General features: G+C 42.6%; 1 protein-coding gene across 1 annotated transcript in view; it reads left to right on the top strand.

The window, feature by feature from the left end:
• The window catches only part of ccdc87 (coiled-coil domain containing 87), a 122,994-nt gene that overhangs the window by 17,543 nt on the left and 89,826 nt on the right, over positions 1-15,625 (top strand). Inside the window, exons 3-6 of the mRNA XM_078554627.1 lie at positions 2,312-2,460; positions 3,218-3,468; positions 5,646-5,889; positions 5,989-6,082. Of these exons, the coding sequence (XP_078410753.1) occupies positions 2,312-2,460; positions 3,218-3,468; positions 5,646-5,889; positions 5,989-6,082 (738 nt within the window). The remainder of the gene's footprint in view (positions 1-2,311; positions 2,461-3,217; positions 3,469-5,645; positions 5,890-5,988; positions 6,083-15,625) is intronic.

Here is a 15,625-nt window from a genome sequence, read left to right as displayed (position 1 = left end):
GTAGGAATCAGTCACTCAACTGTAAGTTTTCCTTTACTGGTCAATTAATGGCTTGTGGGCCATCCAATTCAGATTGCCGGACGATGGCCAGTCTCTTGAAGTGGGAGCACTAATAAATGGCTCCTTAACCTGAAAGCAGTATCAGGATGCCATGATAGGTAAGTGAGAGAAAGTGGGTGCCCCAAAATGGAGGTGCTGTCTCTCCAGCTTTTTCAAAGTTAAAATAATAAATGTCTTTTGTAGTCGAATCACCACCACAGAGACCCTTCACAGGGTTGCTGTGGCTGCTGCTAAACCCAGGCAGGCAGGGAGGGCTACTAAGCCTACCTCGACACTGGTCCCTCGGTCTGCTGCTGGGAGGCTGCCTCCAGGAAGCTAAATTGCTCCCCCCGCACTGCCTGTGGAAACCTGGAGGCAGACTGGAAAATCCCAGTTGGCCTCCTCCAATTGGCCTTAAGTGGCCGTTAACAAGTTCAATTGGCTACCACTGTTTGTGGGCAGGTAGCCCTGCTGGCCCTGCCATCCCGCCTTTGGGAAAATGACCAAGGGGATGGAGCCAGGGAACTGGTATGTTGGCATGTGTGATGTTTTTAGAACGCACCTGCCTCCATTCCTGGCTCCAGCAGGGGCTCAAATTGTTGCCCCAGAACAAAAGATGCTTCACTTAAAAAACAAATTCTTACATTTATATAGTAACTTTCATGACCTCAGGATATCCCAAAGCACATGGCAGCCAATTAAGTGCTTTTGGAGCTACCAATCAGTAATGAGGAGTCTATTCAATTTCCATTTGGCCGGTACACTGTTACAACCTGGATGGGAGGAGTGTGCAGTTGATACAGCCCCACTACTCCACAGGTCATACCATTAGTTTAAAAGTTTAATTTACTCACCAAAATGGTCAATTGTTTATCTTCCCTACTGGTACTCAGAATAAAAGAGACTTTAACCAGTCTTCTTTCAATAAACAACAAACTTATTAGTTTATTATGAAACCAGTTTTGTTGAATAGAAAGACAAAGCTTATCAACGTACAGTATGGAATATAATATTATACTAGTTATTCTTTCGAGATACCCTAAGTCTCACACACACACACATACACACCTACACTGAAACAAACAATGAAATAAAAATAGAAATGGAGGAATTTGGTGAAAAGTTAAAAGTCAGTGGTTCAAAGGCAAAAGTTAGACGGTGGATTTCTTGAAATGGTATCCAGATTATATGGTTAGTCTCTCAACACTGATCCGTGAAACAATCAGTGACCCTGGCACTACTTTTCAGACGGACTCATGGAATACTTGAGGATACTCTATTCCAGCATGTAGAGCATCTCAGGAGCAGCTTATGTTCACTTCCAGCTGTGGACTGGCTCTGGACTGCAAAAAGGCTATTGTCTTCCTTCTCGAGCAGTTGGCCCTTCTCTTCTCAAAGTAAAACCAAAACCCACTTTAAAAACACTGTTGTAGGCATGGCTTTTTTCAGAGCCATAAAAACCATGTGACCCTTTCTACACAGTTCACCAGGGCCAAGAGGTTTTTTTTAGTTTACAGTTTTTTTTACATGGGCTTCATTACCCCTTCTTGAAAAAGGATGCTTTTTCCAGAAATAGCAATCAGAGTCCTGCATTAACCCTTTAAGGGATGGTGTCTTTTAAAACACAAATTCTCCCAGAATGCCCTTAGTCGTTGAAGATGAACCATTTTCTGTGATTAAAGTGTTTATGACAGTACCATGAAAATGGCCATGTTAGGTGAGCAATGACAAGAGCATTTGTGGCAGAGTGGTTAGAGGCAGGAGGTCATGTGATGAAACCTCTAGGAATATGTCCAACCAGAGTTAACAACCCTTGAAGAGGTATTTAAATATAGCATGAATAAGAATCCTAAAAGTTACAGGGCAAGTACATTGAAGAATTTGCATCAATTTGAAATCAATTTTGCATCATATTGATGTATCAATTGTTTGTTCAAGGCAGCTGAATTATCAGAAGTGGTCAAGATCACACCTGCAACCAGTGTGAATCAGGTACTCCCTTAAAGTTTTTAATGTTAGTAGTTTGCATTCTCACATGGCAAGCCATAATGTCTGTCTGCATGCACAGACTTTGCTTGAGCAGAGAACAGTGCAAACAGGGCAGCGTAACCTATTATTTTCCGAAACCACTCTCAAAAGGTGCTTATATCAAACTAGTACTCAAAATACAAATGTAGCATTTAGGATAACTGAAAAACTGAGTATCTTTGTAAAATTTAGGTGGTATGATTTGGTATATTGGTTGTACGCATTTTTGATTATGTCCTTCAAGTGTTTCAGCTAAAGCGTCCAGTAACTCCAATTGATCAAAGTGTGCAGTCGGCCCCAGCCTCCCTTACTGATCTCTGTCAGTTGATTCAAAGAAGGATTGCTGCAAAATCAGAAGTTATGTCTGTTTCTATAGCAACCCAACAGGCACTGGTAGGTGGATCATTTTTAAAAGGTTACTTTAATTATCAACACCACTCGATGCTTTGGGCTGAAGGTTTTCAGCAGAATCCTGTTAAAAGATTTGAGCATAAAATGTTAACTCTCTGATCTCCCTACAGATGCTGATTTTCTGTTTTATGTTTCTGTTTCAGATTTCCAGAATTGGCATTTTTTGCATTTTATTCACTTTCTTTTAATGTTTGATATTATACGTTAGATTTCTTTATCAACTGATTTTTTTTGGTCTCCTTACTACAGCCCCTCTCCACCTCTGACCAAAAGCAGTTGCTCAATTGATGGCTATTGGCAGCCCATCGATAGCTACCTATCTGGACATTTGTGAACCAAGATTGCAATGCTGGTAGCCTGTTGGACTATGAGAGCCATCACAGCTGAGCCTGATGTTGTTATTGTCTAACATTAATTTCTCGTGAACTTGCTGGACAGTGATGAAGAGAGGAAACCCTAGCTGTTCCCTATGCTAATACTGTGGCGACTCTGAAGCCAGTAATATAGTCCCTACATGGTTCAGATTTGCATAACATTACAAAGCCGCAATCGAATGTTGAACCTTCTTGGTTTGTCTGTCAGCATTCATATTAGAAGTTGCATTTATTAATATAATTTTTGGGAGAGAAGTACATTTTAATATAACATATACAAGTACCTCTAGAGCTAATTATATAGTATTATTTTTGGAAATCTGCTTCTGAACAGATTAATTTCAAGCTGGCATTGTTATTCTTAGGGAGGAATGATTGTAGGAGATGTAAAGCTGCTTTGGGAGGAGTTTGTGCACTGTGCTCATGACATTACTCTGACAAACATGGAAAACAAAGAACTCAGCCGACGAATTACTACACATATCATCACAGTGTGTGAACAGTTATTCCTTCACTATCTTCAGATGGTGGACATAGTGAGACAGCGCTTTGTATTCACCGATGAGGCTAACCTTAGTAGACTAAAGGCTCAGCTCACTCTTGACTGCACTAAGTAGTAAGTTTTTCAACATAACTAGGCATGGCTTTACTGTTTTAATGTACTTCTTTGTATTCATTCCCAATGTTTAATTTTATTACATAAAATCAGTCTATAGAAAATAATTCGAGTACACAGAATGCAATAAATGTTTACATAACTAGTAGATTCGTAATAAATTATGGAAATTGCAAAACATTTTATTCTTCTACAGTTAAAGTATATGGTTGCCAGTAATTATTATTTACATTCAGTTTGCTACAAGTCAAAAACAAATAATTGAACCAGCACATTACAGATTATGGGTGAAGGAGTTCATTTGGCTCATCTTAACTCATCCATCCATTACCTTCCTTGTCCCATCTAATTATTTCTTAAATGATTTCAGGGTTATTAGCTTGATGACCCTTTCCAAAAGTCCATACTAAGTGCTGAATATTCTTTTGATGAAGTACTTCCTGATATCAGTGCTAAATTTACCAGCCTGAGCCTGTGTCCCCTTTTGCTTCATTCACGATCTAATTTAAATTTAGTTATTTGAGATGTATTTTTTACATTCCTTTAATTATGTTGTACACTTCTATAAAATCATATCTTAGCTGCTTCCTCACCAATAAGAGAATTTCTCCAGCCTTTCCTCATAACTTCATTTGTTGTCAGCAGGGGTGAGCTTTGTGGCTCTCCTCAACACCAGCCTCCAAGCACTTGTTTGTCTCCCTCAATTCTTGGTGACCAGAATGCGTTTATAGAAATTAGCTTAATTCAGAACTTGCTTGAAGATAATGTTGGTTAGTTGATTATTATTAATATAAAGCATCTTCCCATTTATGCTTTTATGTTTTCGCAAGTAATGGAACTGCTTGAAAGGTAAATGTGCGCAAGGTTTCTGTGTGTTATTTCACTGTGTTATGTATGAGGAGCTAACTTTCCTGAAGGTGGCTAGCTCAGATAAAAATGTTGTGGATTTATTTCCCTACCCACCTCCCCCTCCATTTTTCTGAATCACATCTGTGTGACAACTGTGTGGTAACTGTCTAGCCTTTGACACCACTCACTGAACGTGCTAGAACACTCAGCTGGAGTTATAATTTTCCATAGAGATAAAAACAAAAAACTGCGGATGCTGGAAACCCAAAACAAAAATAGAAATACCTGGAAAAACTCAGCAGGTCTGGCAGGGTCATGAGGACTAGAAACGTCAACTTTGCTCTTCTCCGCCGATGCTGCCAGACCTGCTGAGTTTTTCCAGGTATTTCTGTTTTTGTTTATAATTTTCCATGATGTGTGGTAGCTTAAAATACATTTGCTGTTGATGGACTATAGATAGGGACAAATAAGTAGAGAAGATTCAAGAAGCGCAGGGAAGGAGAAACACTGCTGTAATACAGAAACTGCATGCACAACTTACTTTGATGAGTAAGCAAAGTGTTTTCTTCACTCTTGGGATATGGGTGATGGTTGCATTTGTTGCTTAATCCTATTTGTTCTCCTTCAACCAGTTCTTATGGTGGTAGTGTTTCTTTCCCACTGGTGCTTATTCTGTACAACTAAGCCACTTCAGAAAGTGTTAAATGTGAATCTGATAGGGATTGGAATCACTTGTAGGTCAGACCAGGTAGGGGCAGCAACCTTCATTCCCTGGAAGACAATGATGAACCAACTGGGTTTTTGCACCAATCTCGCAACTTTGGTTACTTTTTCTAGTGTTAGCTCCATTTATTCCCATGTGTATTGAATTCATTATCACGATTTTTTATGGTGGGATTTGAATTTATACCTCTGGATTGCTATTCTGGTAACATAACTACTACTCTATTATCCCCATTGATAGAGCTTTCCAGCATTCTGAATACCTTAGAGTTATATATATAAAATATGTTATCCAATGTCAAGTTTTAAATAAACTTGTTGTGCAAAATAATACTGTAGACAGAGTATACTGTGTAGGGGTACAGGGTGAAGGAATTCCAGCTGTATTCTCTCAGGAATTGCAAGTTATTTCTGCCATTTTCCCACAAGTCTTAGCTGTTGTACCAAGCCAGAAGGCTTAGGAATATGGGGATAGCGTGTTAGGACCAGAGGAGAGAGAAAAAGCATGGAGCAAAGAATAAGTCTAATATATTAAAAGGAATGAATTAAATATTGGAGTTTAGTTCTGTTTTCAACTTTATTTTTCTGATGATTTCTTTTTAAAGTTTGAATATACCAGCTATTAAACGTCGGATTTCAAGAGAAATCAAAGCTTTACGTAAACCAACAGATGATGATGATGATGATGATGAAGCTTCTGAAATGGAGTATTTAGGAAGATATAAACATATGGTTAACAGATCAATATCTCCTGAAGCCCACTTTTCATTAAAGTATCTCTTCAACCTCAGCCGACCCAAGAAAACACCAAAACCACAAGAACAAACAATAAAAGGAGATCTTCAAGAGGTTAGTTATATATTAGAATGTGAACTGTAAATTTTTGTTTAATGAAATGTTGTTGAGTTAACTATTTTGTTCCCACAATTGTGCAATATTTCTTTACAGATCAATGAAAATATGCCATCTCTAGACAAGACACAAGTTTATAATGTGTTACCTCATAAGATTGAATCAGCTGTAGATCATAGACAAATGAAGAGTAAGTATTCAACAATGGTCCAAATTTCGCTGTGATAATAAGGGTGAAGCCATCAGCATTTGCCATCATTACTTCACTGAAACAGACAGCAACTTTGGGTGTCGACACATGCATAGAATAATGTGGAAATCTAGAAGCTGCTGTCATTGACTCTACACTTCTCCAGAGGGTAAACTACTGAGGTCCCCCAAGACTGCAATCCCCATTGCAGTTATGATTTGACAAAAAATTCCACTCAATCAGTCTCAATATAAAAAGCCTTGAAAATATTACACCATTGTTGAATGAGGTGTAGCTGAGTTTTGAATGGCGTGCTAACTTCAGAATTACTGCTAAAAATTATGCTGGTTCTGGAAAGTTAATTTTATATTTAGATGTTGTCATATTACTCCATACTGATGAATAATTCCATATTTAAAAGATTAAAAGTTTCTTTATTTTAGCTTATATTTTAGTCTGATTAATCACTTATTTCACTGAAAATTTAAATTAAAAGGGAAGTATATTAAATGCTTTTAACTTACTGGCTTGCTATGTGTGGATACGTCAATGTGATTGGTTCCTTGCTTGCTAATATCACTGCTGCTGAACGCTAAACGCCAGATTTAAATTGCCATCAGAAAGAGGAAAATTCACACCAGAAAAATTGCTAAAGTTTTGTGGTCAGTTTTTTTTTGAGGTCAGTGGCGAGCGTCCTTGCTTTGCCGCTGAGTACAAAATCTAGGCCATTATTGTTCTATTCCTGATAGACAGTTAGTGAAGGACAGTACTGGAGACAATCTTTATTCAGTCTAATGTTTATTTACAGAGTGAAAAATTACAAGAATACACCTCTAAACTCAACTACCACCCCAGTTTCAGTGACTGTATCTTTATATCTGTTCAAGTGAAACTCCAATTAATGCCCTCCACTGCACATAATCACATAATTAAACCCAATTGACATACAATTAACAATGATTCTATCTAAACATTTTATAAATTACATGTTTTAAGCCACATGGTGCTGTAGTCTGCTCTATTCTAACAGCTGTACTATGGATTAGTAGGATGATGATTGTACGTACATTGTGTTCTTAAAATTGAACATGCCATTAGGGAAATTGCCAAGTGGAGAAGGTGTAATTTTTCATAAAAATTGAAGGCAAGTTTGAAGGTTAGCCACTCTGGGCAGTTTGTGTGTGTTACTTAGTGGCTGCCTCAAGTGTAACATTGGCAGTCTTAGAAACAGATGTCATTCCCACAACCTCAGCTGTGATTTGGCTGAAACCTTGGGGAAACCTAGGTAAAGGAAGAAAATGTATTACAAGAAAAGCCTTTAAAATTACATAAATGCTGTTTATCTATCTCATTAGCACAAGGAGAACATACAGGTTTCAGGGTGGCATAGAGAGCGGCATTAATTCATACATGTTGTAAAGTGGTAAGAACTGGTATTGGTCGGGAGCTCCTGATACTTGAATTTGAGCTGGTGATTCCAATTGTAGGAAACAAATTTGAAAAATCCATGTTAGGGAGATGAAACAAAGACTGAAGGGGTTAGGAATAAATTTGTGTCTCTGTTCGATACAGTAGCTGGGCAAATCTGGTAATGGCTAAAAAGATAGATCAACAGAAGGTGTTCAAAACAGAGGCCAGGATCTTCCCCTCCTGCCCGCACTGGGTGTCATGGCAGCCCAGAGTGTAAAATATCGTGGGAAGGCCAGAAATCCATTTCACGTCACCATGAAACCAGTTTGCGATTGTGCGCTGCAGCCTTCAATGGCGGGCCGCGTTTCCTGCCGCAGTACGTCAGGAACATAATTTCAATAAATTTGCTTCTGATTGTAAGGACTCGCCGGAATCATCACGCTGGATCATCAGGGCATGCCGGCGTGCAATTAAAATGATGTGTTTCACAATGGTATATAAGCAACATGCACCTGGCGATCTGAACTTTGCTGGCAATTTCGAAGTTTGTTCACCTACCTTGCATCGTGCAGCACTCGTGGTAATCTGCGCCAGGCTTTGCAGGCAGCACCACATCACTTTTAGGGGGTTGTCACAGGCAGGTGTCTACCTACCAGACCAGCGGTAAGGCGGGGCTGGCTTTTAATGTACTACAGGGCAAGGGCTCCACTGGGGAAGGGCTAAAACTGGCCAGAGGTATGGGTAGGGGCTGCAGGGCAAGGGCTCCACTGGGGGATCTGAGTGGGGAAGGTTGTACTCAGACACACCACTTGGGGGAGGGTGTTGGGGGTTATCGTCCTCAGCGCCAGGCTGGGGACAGAGTATGTTACAGAATGACATAAGACACTTGGGGCCAGAGTGGGAGGATCGCTGAGTGAAAAAGCGCCTCAGTTTACATTGTTGACCTTGCAAAGACTGTCCTTGTCCCAGTCCAGGGAGAGGGAGGGCATGTCATTCCAGTCTCAGTCATGCCCAGCATGTTGTGCACAAGGTATTGTTGTAACATCACGCACCTCGGTCCGTGGGGTTTCTGGCATCATACTGGGCTGCAGATGGCACTCTTAGTCAGGGGAGGCATCTGCAGCCTACAGATGGTGAAAAGGCATTGTGGGGATATCTGAAGGTTTGGGGGAGCATGGGGTATATGTTTAACTGTGCAAGTGGCCTCAAGATGGGGAGGGGTAGGCACATCCAGAATGTTCAGGGGCTAACAAATGGATATCCACCACAATCACGATGGGATTAAGGAATACAGGGATGGGATTGAAAGGTCTTCGAGAGGGAAACCTGAACCTTAAGCTTCTCCGGGAGGGGTTCCCACTCACACAAGGAGGGTCCAAGCTGGTCTGGCAGTGAGAGCTCAGCACCACCATCTTCCAACCTGCAGCGATGACTCAGTATAAAACTAAAATGAGCAGCTTTGCTGGTGAGTGCTCTGAGGGCAGATTGAAGGGCAGGTGCATGCACTGGGGGCTCGATTATAGGGGCACCCAGGTGAACTGTGCATTTCCAAATAAGAAGAACTGCACAGCTGAGACATGAAGAAGAAACTGATTTAAAAAAGGAGAATAGAATATAAATGTAAACCATCAAAAAACAAAAAAAGGACTGTAAAAAGGACTATAAGTATGTAAAAAGGAAAAGTTTGGCTAAGACATATGTGGGTTCATTACAGGCAGAGTCAGGGGAATTTATAATGGGGAATAGAGAAATGGCAGAGAAGCCAAATGATTACTTTGTGTCTGTCTTCAGTGAGGAAGTTACAAGAAATCTCCTGAATTAAGGATCCAAGGGACTAAGGAGAATGAGGAATTGAAAACAATTTGTATTAGTAAGAAGACTGCATTGGAGAAATTAATGGGTCTGCGGTTGATAAGTCCCTTGGATCTGACAATATACACCCTAGAGCATTGAAAAAGATAACTATGAAGATAGTGGATGCCTTAGTAATCATCCAAAATTCTATAGACTCTGGAATAGTTCCTGCAAATTGGAAGTTGACAAATGTGACCCCACTATTTAAGAAGGGAGGGAGAGAAAAAACAGGAAACTAAGACCTGTTAGCCTTACATCAGTAGTAGGGAAAATGCTAGAATCTATTATAAAGGATGTGATAAATGGACAGTTGGTTAGTAATGATCTGATTCAGCATGGTCAACATAGATTTATAAACAGAAAATCATGTTTGACAAACCTGTTGGAGTTTTTTGAGGATGTTACTAACAGAATTGAAAAAGGGGAGTCAGTGGACGTAGTATACTTGGATTTTCAGAGGGCTTTTGATAAAGTCCCCCACAGGAGGTTGGTTAGCAAAATTAAAGCACATGGGATAGGAGATAATATACTGGCATGAATTAAAAGATGGTTAACAGGCAGAAAAAAGACATTAGGAATAAACGGGTCATTCTCGTGTTGGCAGTCTGTGACTAGTGGGCTACCACAGGTATCAGTACTCGGGGCCCCAGCTGTTCACAATATATATCAATGGTTTGGATGTGGGGACTAAGTGTAATATTTCCAAGTTCACGGATGACACAAAGCTATGTGTGTTGTCAGGAAGATGCAAAGCGGCCTCAAGAGGATTTGGACAGACTTAGTGAAAGGGCAGGAACATGGTAGATGTAATATAATGTAGAAAAATGTGAGGTTATCCACTTTGTTAGGAGGAACAGATGTGCAGAGCATTTCTTAAATGGTAAGAGATTAGAAAGTGTAGATGTACATAAGGACCTGTGTGTCCTCGTCAATAAATCACTGAAGGCTAACAAGCAGGTGCAGCGGGCAATTAGGAAGACTAATGGTAGGTTAGCCTTCACGCAAGAGGATTTGAGTACAGGAGTAGCAAAGTCTTGCTTCAATTGTATATAACCTTGGCATCTGGAGTACTGTGTACAGTTTTGGTCCTCTTACCTTAGGAAGGATATTATTGTCATAGAGGGAGTGCAACAAAGGTTCACCAGACTTGTTCCCGGGATGGCAGGACTGTCCTATTAAGAAAGATTGGGGAAACTGTGCCTGTATTCTGTAGAGCTTTGAAGAATGAGATGTGACCTCATTGCCACCTACAAAATACTTAAAGGGGTAGACAGGGTAGGTGCAGGTAAGGTGTTTCCCCTGGTTGGGGAAGAGGACACAATTTCAAAATAAATTTCAAAAATTTCAAAATAATAACCAATAAGCACCACTTAGAACTGAGATGAGGAGAATTTTTTTTCTTAGAGGGTTGCGAATCTTTGGAATTGTCTACTTCAGATAGCTGTGGAATCTCAATCATTGAGTATGTTTAAAGTAGAGATTGACAGATTTCTAAATTTCTAAATGCTAATAACGTAAAGGGATATGGGGATAGTGTGGGGAAAAAGGCATTGAAGTGGATGGTCAGCCATGATCATATTGAATGGGGGAGCAAGCTCGATGGGCTGAATAGCCTACTCCTGCTCCTATGTTCTTATGTTAGGAGCCTTTTAATGACAATGCAGGGAATCAGGAAAGTGAAACAACGATGTGAATTCATGCGAGACTGATCCCACAAAGTGGCATTAATCGATATCCTTGTATTGACTCCTTGTTGACAGTGTGGGAATTCCCCACAGCAATAATGAACTCCAGAGCAATTGGGTGACTAGACAAGCAGATGCATGTTTGAATCGTGGCACTGGCATGTTCACAGAAGAGAAGCCTCAGGCCCCTCTCAAATAATCTCATTTCCTGACTAAACATTTTCCTTCATGTTTATTCCAAGGAGTGTAATATTAGAGTGCAGTGAATCAGGATCTTAGCACCTGGGCTGCAAGCAGTACATCCAAGTGTCTGGCCAGAACAATCTCTTGGCAGTCAGTTATCTAAAGGTGAGGGAGTGGTAGTGGTGGAGGAAGGAGCTCCTTGAAATGCAACCCACGCTGGCCAGCATTTCAGAGGCTTATAGTTGCTGACACTGGAACAAAGCCCTTGAACTCACATTCACTGATGAGTCATTGACAGAAAGAGGACCTTTGGAGGCTAATGCTGACACTTGGCTGTTTCTCATTGATTCTGCAGAGAGGAGACCATTAGGAAGACAGAGCCTGGATTTATTGCTGCCTGCATAATTGCATACAGGCAGGGGAGAAGAAGGAGAATTTTGCAACAGAGGCACCTCACTCGCCAAGGATAGGAGCAATACCCTCAAGACCAAGGAGCAGCAGGGCCACCTCCAGATGCGGAGGATGAGGCTCGCGGAAACGTTGAGTGTAGGCGGCTCGCCAGACTGAGTGTGTACAGAACATGTATGTTTTATCTGCAGATGAGCGAGAGACAGTGATGCTGACATCCCTGCATGTCCAGGGATGGGTGACTCTCATTTGCCACATTCTCCAGAAATTCACATCACTGGGATTGGGAGGGCATCCATTTCCAGTGGCTCTGAAAGTAACAGCCACACTCAACTTCAATGCTACTGGCTCCTTCCAGGGCTCCACTGGGGACCTCTGCGGGATCTCTTGAGCATCCACATACAAATGCATACATGAGATCACAGGTGCCCTTTTTGCCAAGGCCCACAATTACATCAACTTTGACAGAAATCAAGCAAGCCAGGATGCCAGAACACTGGGCTTTTCTGGATTTCCAGATTCCCAAAGGTGCAGGGTGCCATCGATTGCACTCTTGTGGCTATAAAAACTCCCTGGCAACAGGCACTCCAATACATAACAAGGAAAGGCTTCCACTCGCTCAATGTACAGCTGATCTGTGACCATAACAAACCCATAGTGCAGGTTTGCGCCAGATACCCATGAAGTGTTCATGACTCATATATCTTGCAATGAGTATCATTTGTCTTTGCAAGTTTTTAGGTGATGGGGCACACAGTGCTGCATCCCAACATTGTGACGAGAGCCTTTTGGCCACAATACAAACAAATACAGCTTGAGAAACACTCAAGGTGATAGGTTAGAGCGCCATAGCAATAATGTGGCTGAGAGGGTCAGAGCTTCGGCATCCTGAGGTGGCAAGGTGCCACCACTTATTGGTGCGTTTAGCAGATGTACACTCAGAAAGTTGGGAACGCGGTTGGCAAACAGGAGCACGCTCGAGCTCTGTTTATGGACTCATAGCATGAAAACCCTGCTGAGAGACAGAGAACACATGGAATTGCACGATATATGACCCTTCTCCATGCGTAAACACATCTCTCCTTGTACTACAGGGAGTAGTACACTGTCACCTCTCAAGAATACAGATGAGATAGGAGAGCACCGCTGCCTCAGTCTAACACAGCCAAGAATAAACATGGCATGACCCTGTGAAGCATGTGAACGAGGTTCCTTCCACAAGCACACTTAATATTAATGTCAAGGCATCACTGATGTTGAGAAACAGGGGCGCACACTGTGGTGATATGGAAGCCCACTACATAGATGAGAGGCCCATGATAGCAACATCTGCATTAAGTGGGGGGAAGGACTATGGTAACACACCTGATTAACAGCAACACAACTGATCATAAAAAGGAAGCATACACAAGAGGAGTTGTGAAATGGGTGCGATTCTATTTATGTTTGTTAACATGATATACATGTTGTGACTACCCATGCAACCGTTGTGCTCCTAATTTTTTTTAACTTTCCTAACCCTACTGCTACGTCTGGGTGCTTCCACGACATCCACAGTGGAGGTGGAGGCAGCCTGCTGACTGCTACGCCCTGTTGTCTGTGATGACTCTGGTGGGCATTCTCTGGAGGGCCCTGGCCTGCTTTGGGAGTTCTGCTGTGGCGCAGGTGGACCCTCCTTGGCCTGCGGATCTGGAGGTGATGGGGTCACAGGAAGAGGGGTTGGGATTGGCTGGAGACTCCCAGAGTCACCTGAATGGATGGCCCTGGATGTCCAATTTCTAGTCCTCCACCCTGTGAGCCTGAGGGCTCCTGGCTGACCTTTCAGGAGAAGGGGCAACTGGAGTGAGATCTACATGTCCCATTCCACGCCCCGCCTCCCCCCCCCTGCCCCATCTCATGTAGCCACTGATGGATGCCACCAATGGCTATGCAGTGGAATGCTGCTGGACTGATGTCCTGGACCAAGAGCTCCATGGTGGCTGTGATCCTACCAGTATTGACCTCGGTGCATTGGCATGCCGGCGTTACCACCTCAGAGTGAAGCGGATGGACTCCTCCATCGTCTGTTGCAATCTGAGGAATGCAGCTGACATCCCTTCCTGATGTTCCCGTGATTATCGCTGCAGCTCCACCAACTGATTTAGAAGTGAGTCCAGAGGCTCATCATCTGACTCGGACACTGCAGATTCCTGGCCTCCAGCAGTCCCCCGAGTGTCGGCAACCTCGGATGTCTCTGCCTCTGCCTGCTGTGGACCAGATTGTGTGCTATGCTCACCAGATTGTGACCCTGAGTCTGCTCTAGAACTAGGTCCCACAGAGGTGAGTGTCTCTGCGCTGCTGGGTGGTGTGGGTGAGCGCTGTGATGGGTCTTCAAGGGTGTTCTCCTCAGGTTCCTCATCTGAGGTGTTGTTGGGGTTTTAGCTAAAGGTTGGCTGGGTGGGGCTTCGCACTTGGCAGAGGTGCCTATGAAAGAAAATTAAAGATAATTAGTGCATGGCAGGCAACTCTAAAACAGGTTTATGCACTCACAAGATGTCTCAAAGATGAGCTGGTGCAAGATCCTCACGTAGCTGTGTGCCGCCAACCTCACTGTCGGCTTAGGCAAGGTCTACCTCCTCTCCGGCCAGCTCGATGGCGCTGTTCTTGAAGGCAGTGAAGTCCTTGTGTTCCGGCGTTCTACCCCTGTTCTGGGACCTCTCCCTGCGATTGTGTACGAGCTTGTCCTGCATAAAGACAGATGGAGAATGTGAGAAGGATGCACGCCAGAGCAGATGATAAGGATGCTTGACATGTATGGGTGGCGAGTGCAGCCATGGACAGGATGAGAATGCAAACTCCAGAGGAGATGAGCGCAGATAGCGATGTGAAGGTCTCTGTGAGACAGTGAGTGGTGATGTCCCTTGAGCTGGCAGTGTGTGAGATGCCAGTGAATGTGTGATGGACTTGTGAGTGTTTGAGTTGAGAGTGATGAGATAGTTGACTTAGCCTGGCGACATGGATGAGATCATTGATCCTCTTTCTGCATTGGGTGACTGACCTCTTCTGTGCTGTGTTGGCACTGACCACCGCTGCCGCCACCTGCCAAACCAGAGTGGTGAGGTTGGTAGATCTCCTGCAGCTTGAGTGGGATAGAGGACATCGTGGCGGGCCTCAACTGCATCCAGCAAGCATTCCAGGGAGGCTACTCACTGAATTTGGGAGCAGCATGCTTCTTCCCTTTGGGAGCCATGTCTTCCGTGGAGCAGTCCTGTGCTGCAGACATTAAAAAAATGTGCACGGGTGCTGTTTAAATACAGTGCCCAGAGTGAGGAAGCGGTGAGCTTACGGCGGGACGGGTGAGTCAGCGGCTGCCAGCCCACGATCTAGCGTGTTTCTCATGGGTGAATAATTAATGCGGTGGGAAACAGACGATATGGTGCGAAAACCCACCATTGTGGCCGGCCGGGTAAAACACCATTTTTCATGCTTAGTGCACCACATACTTAGTGCACTGAGGGGAAAATCCTGCCAAGAATCACTTTATACTCCTAAGTAGCGGGAGCTCTACTTAGCAAAAAATAACCATGGACAACTAAAGAGCTAATGGACAACATAAAACTAAAAGAAAAAGCGTACAAACATACAAAATATAGCACATAGCAAAAAATAGTGAATGGGAGTATAGATAGAATCTTCCAAGGGACATCAAAATCAACAGAACCTTTTTCCAATTATATTGGGAAACGAGAGTGGTCAAAAGCAATGTGCATCCCTTGAAAACTGATTACAGTGATATTGTCAAGGAATATAAAGAAATGGCAGATATGTTGAATAACTACTTTACATCAGTATTTATAGTAGAGGAAGAGGTCAGCATGTTGGACATCCTAAGGAAACTAGTATTGAATTAGGGACAGGGACCCATCAAAATGTATATCCGTAAAACATAAATTAAGAAAATAATGGCACTAAAGAGTGACAGTTCCCAGGACCAGGTGATTTCCATCCCAAGGTTTTATAGGAA

The sequence above is a fragment of the Cetorhinus maximus genome, chromosome 12 (genome assembly GCF_964194155.1).
Source record: "Cetorhinus maximus chromosome 12, sCetMax3.hap1.1, whole genome shotgun sequence".
Lineage (NCBI taxonomy): Eukaryota > Metazoa > Chordata > Chondrichthyes > Lamniformes > Cetorhinidae > Cetorhinus > Cetorhinus maximus.
This window is presented reverse-complemented; position numbering and strand designations above follow the sequence as displayed.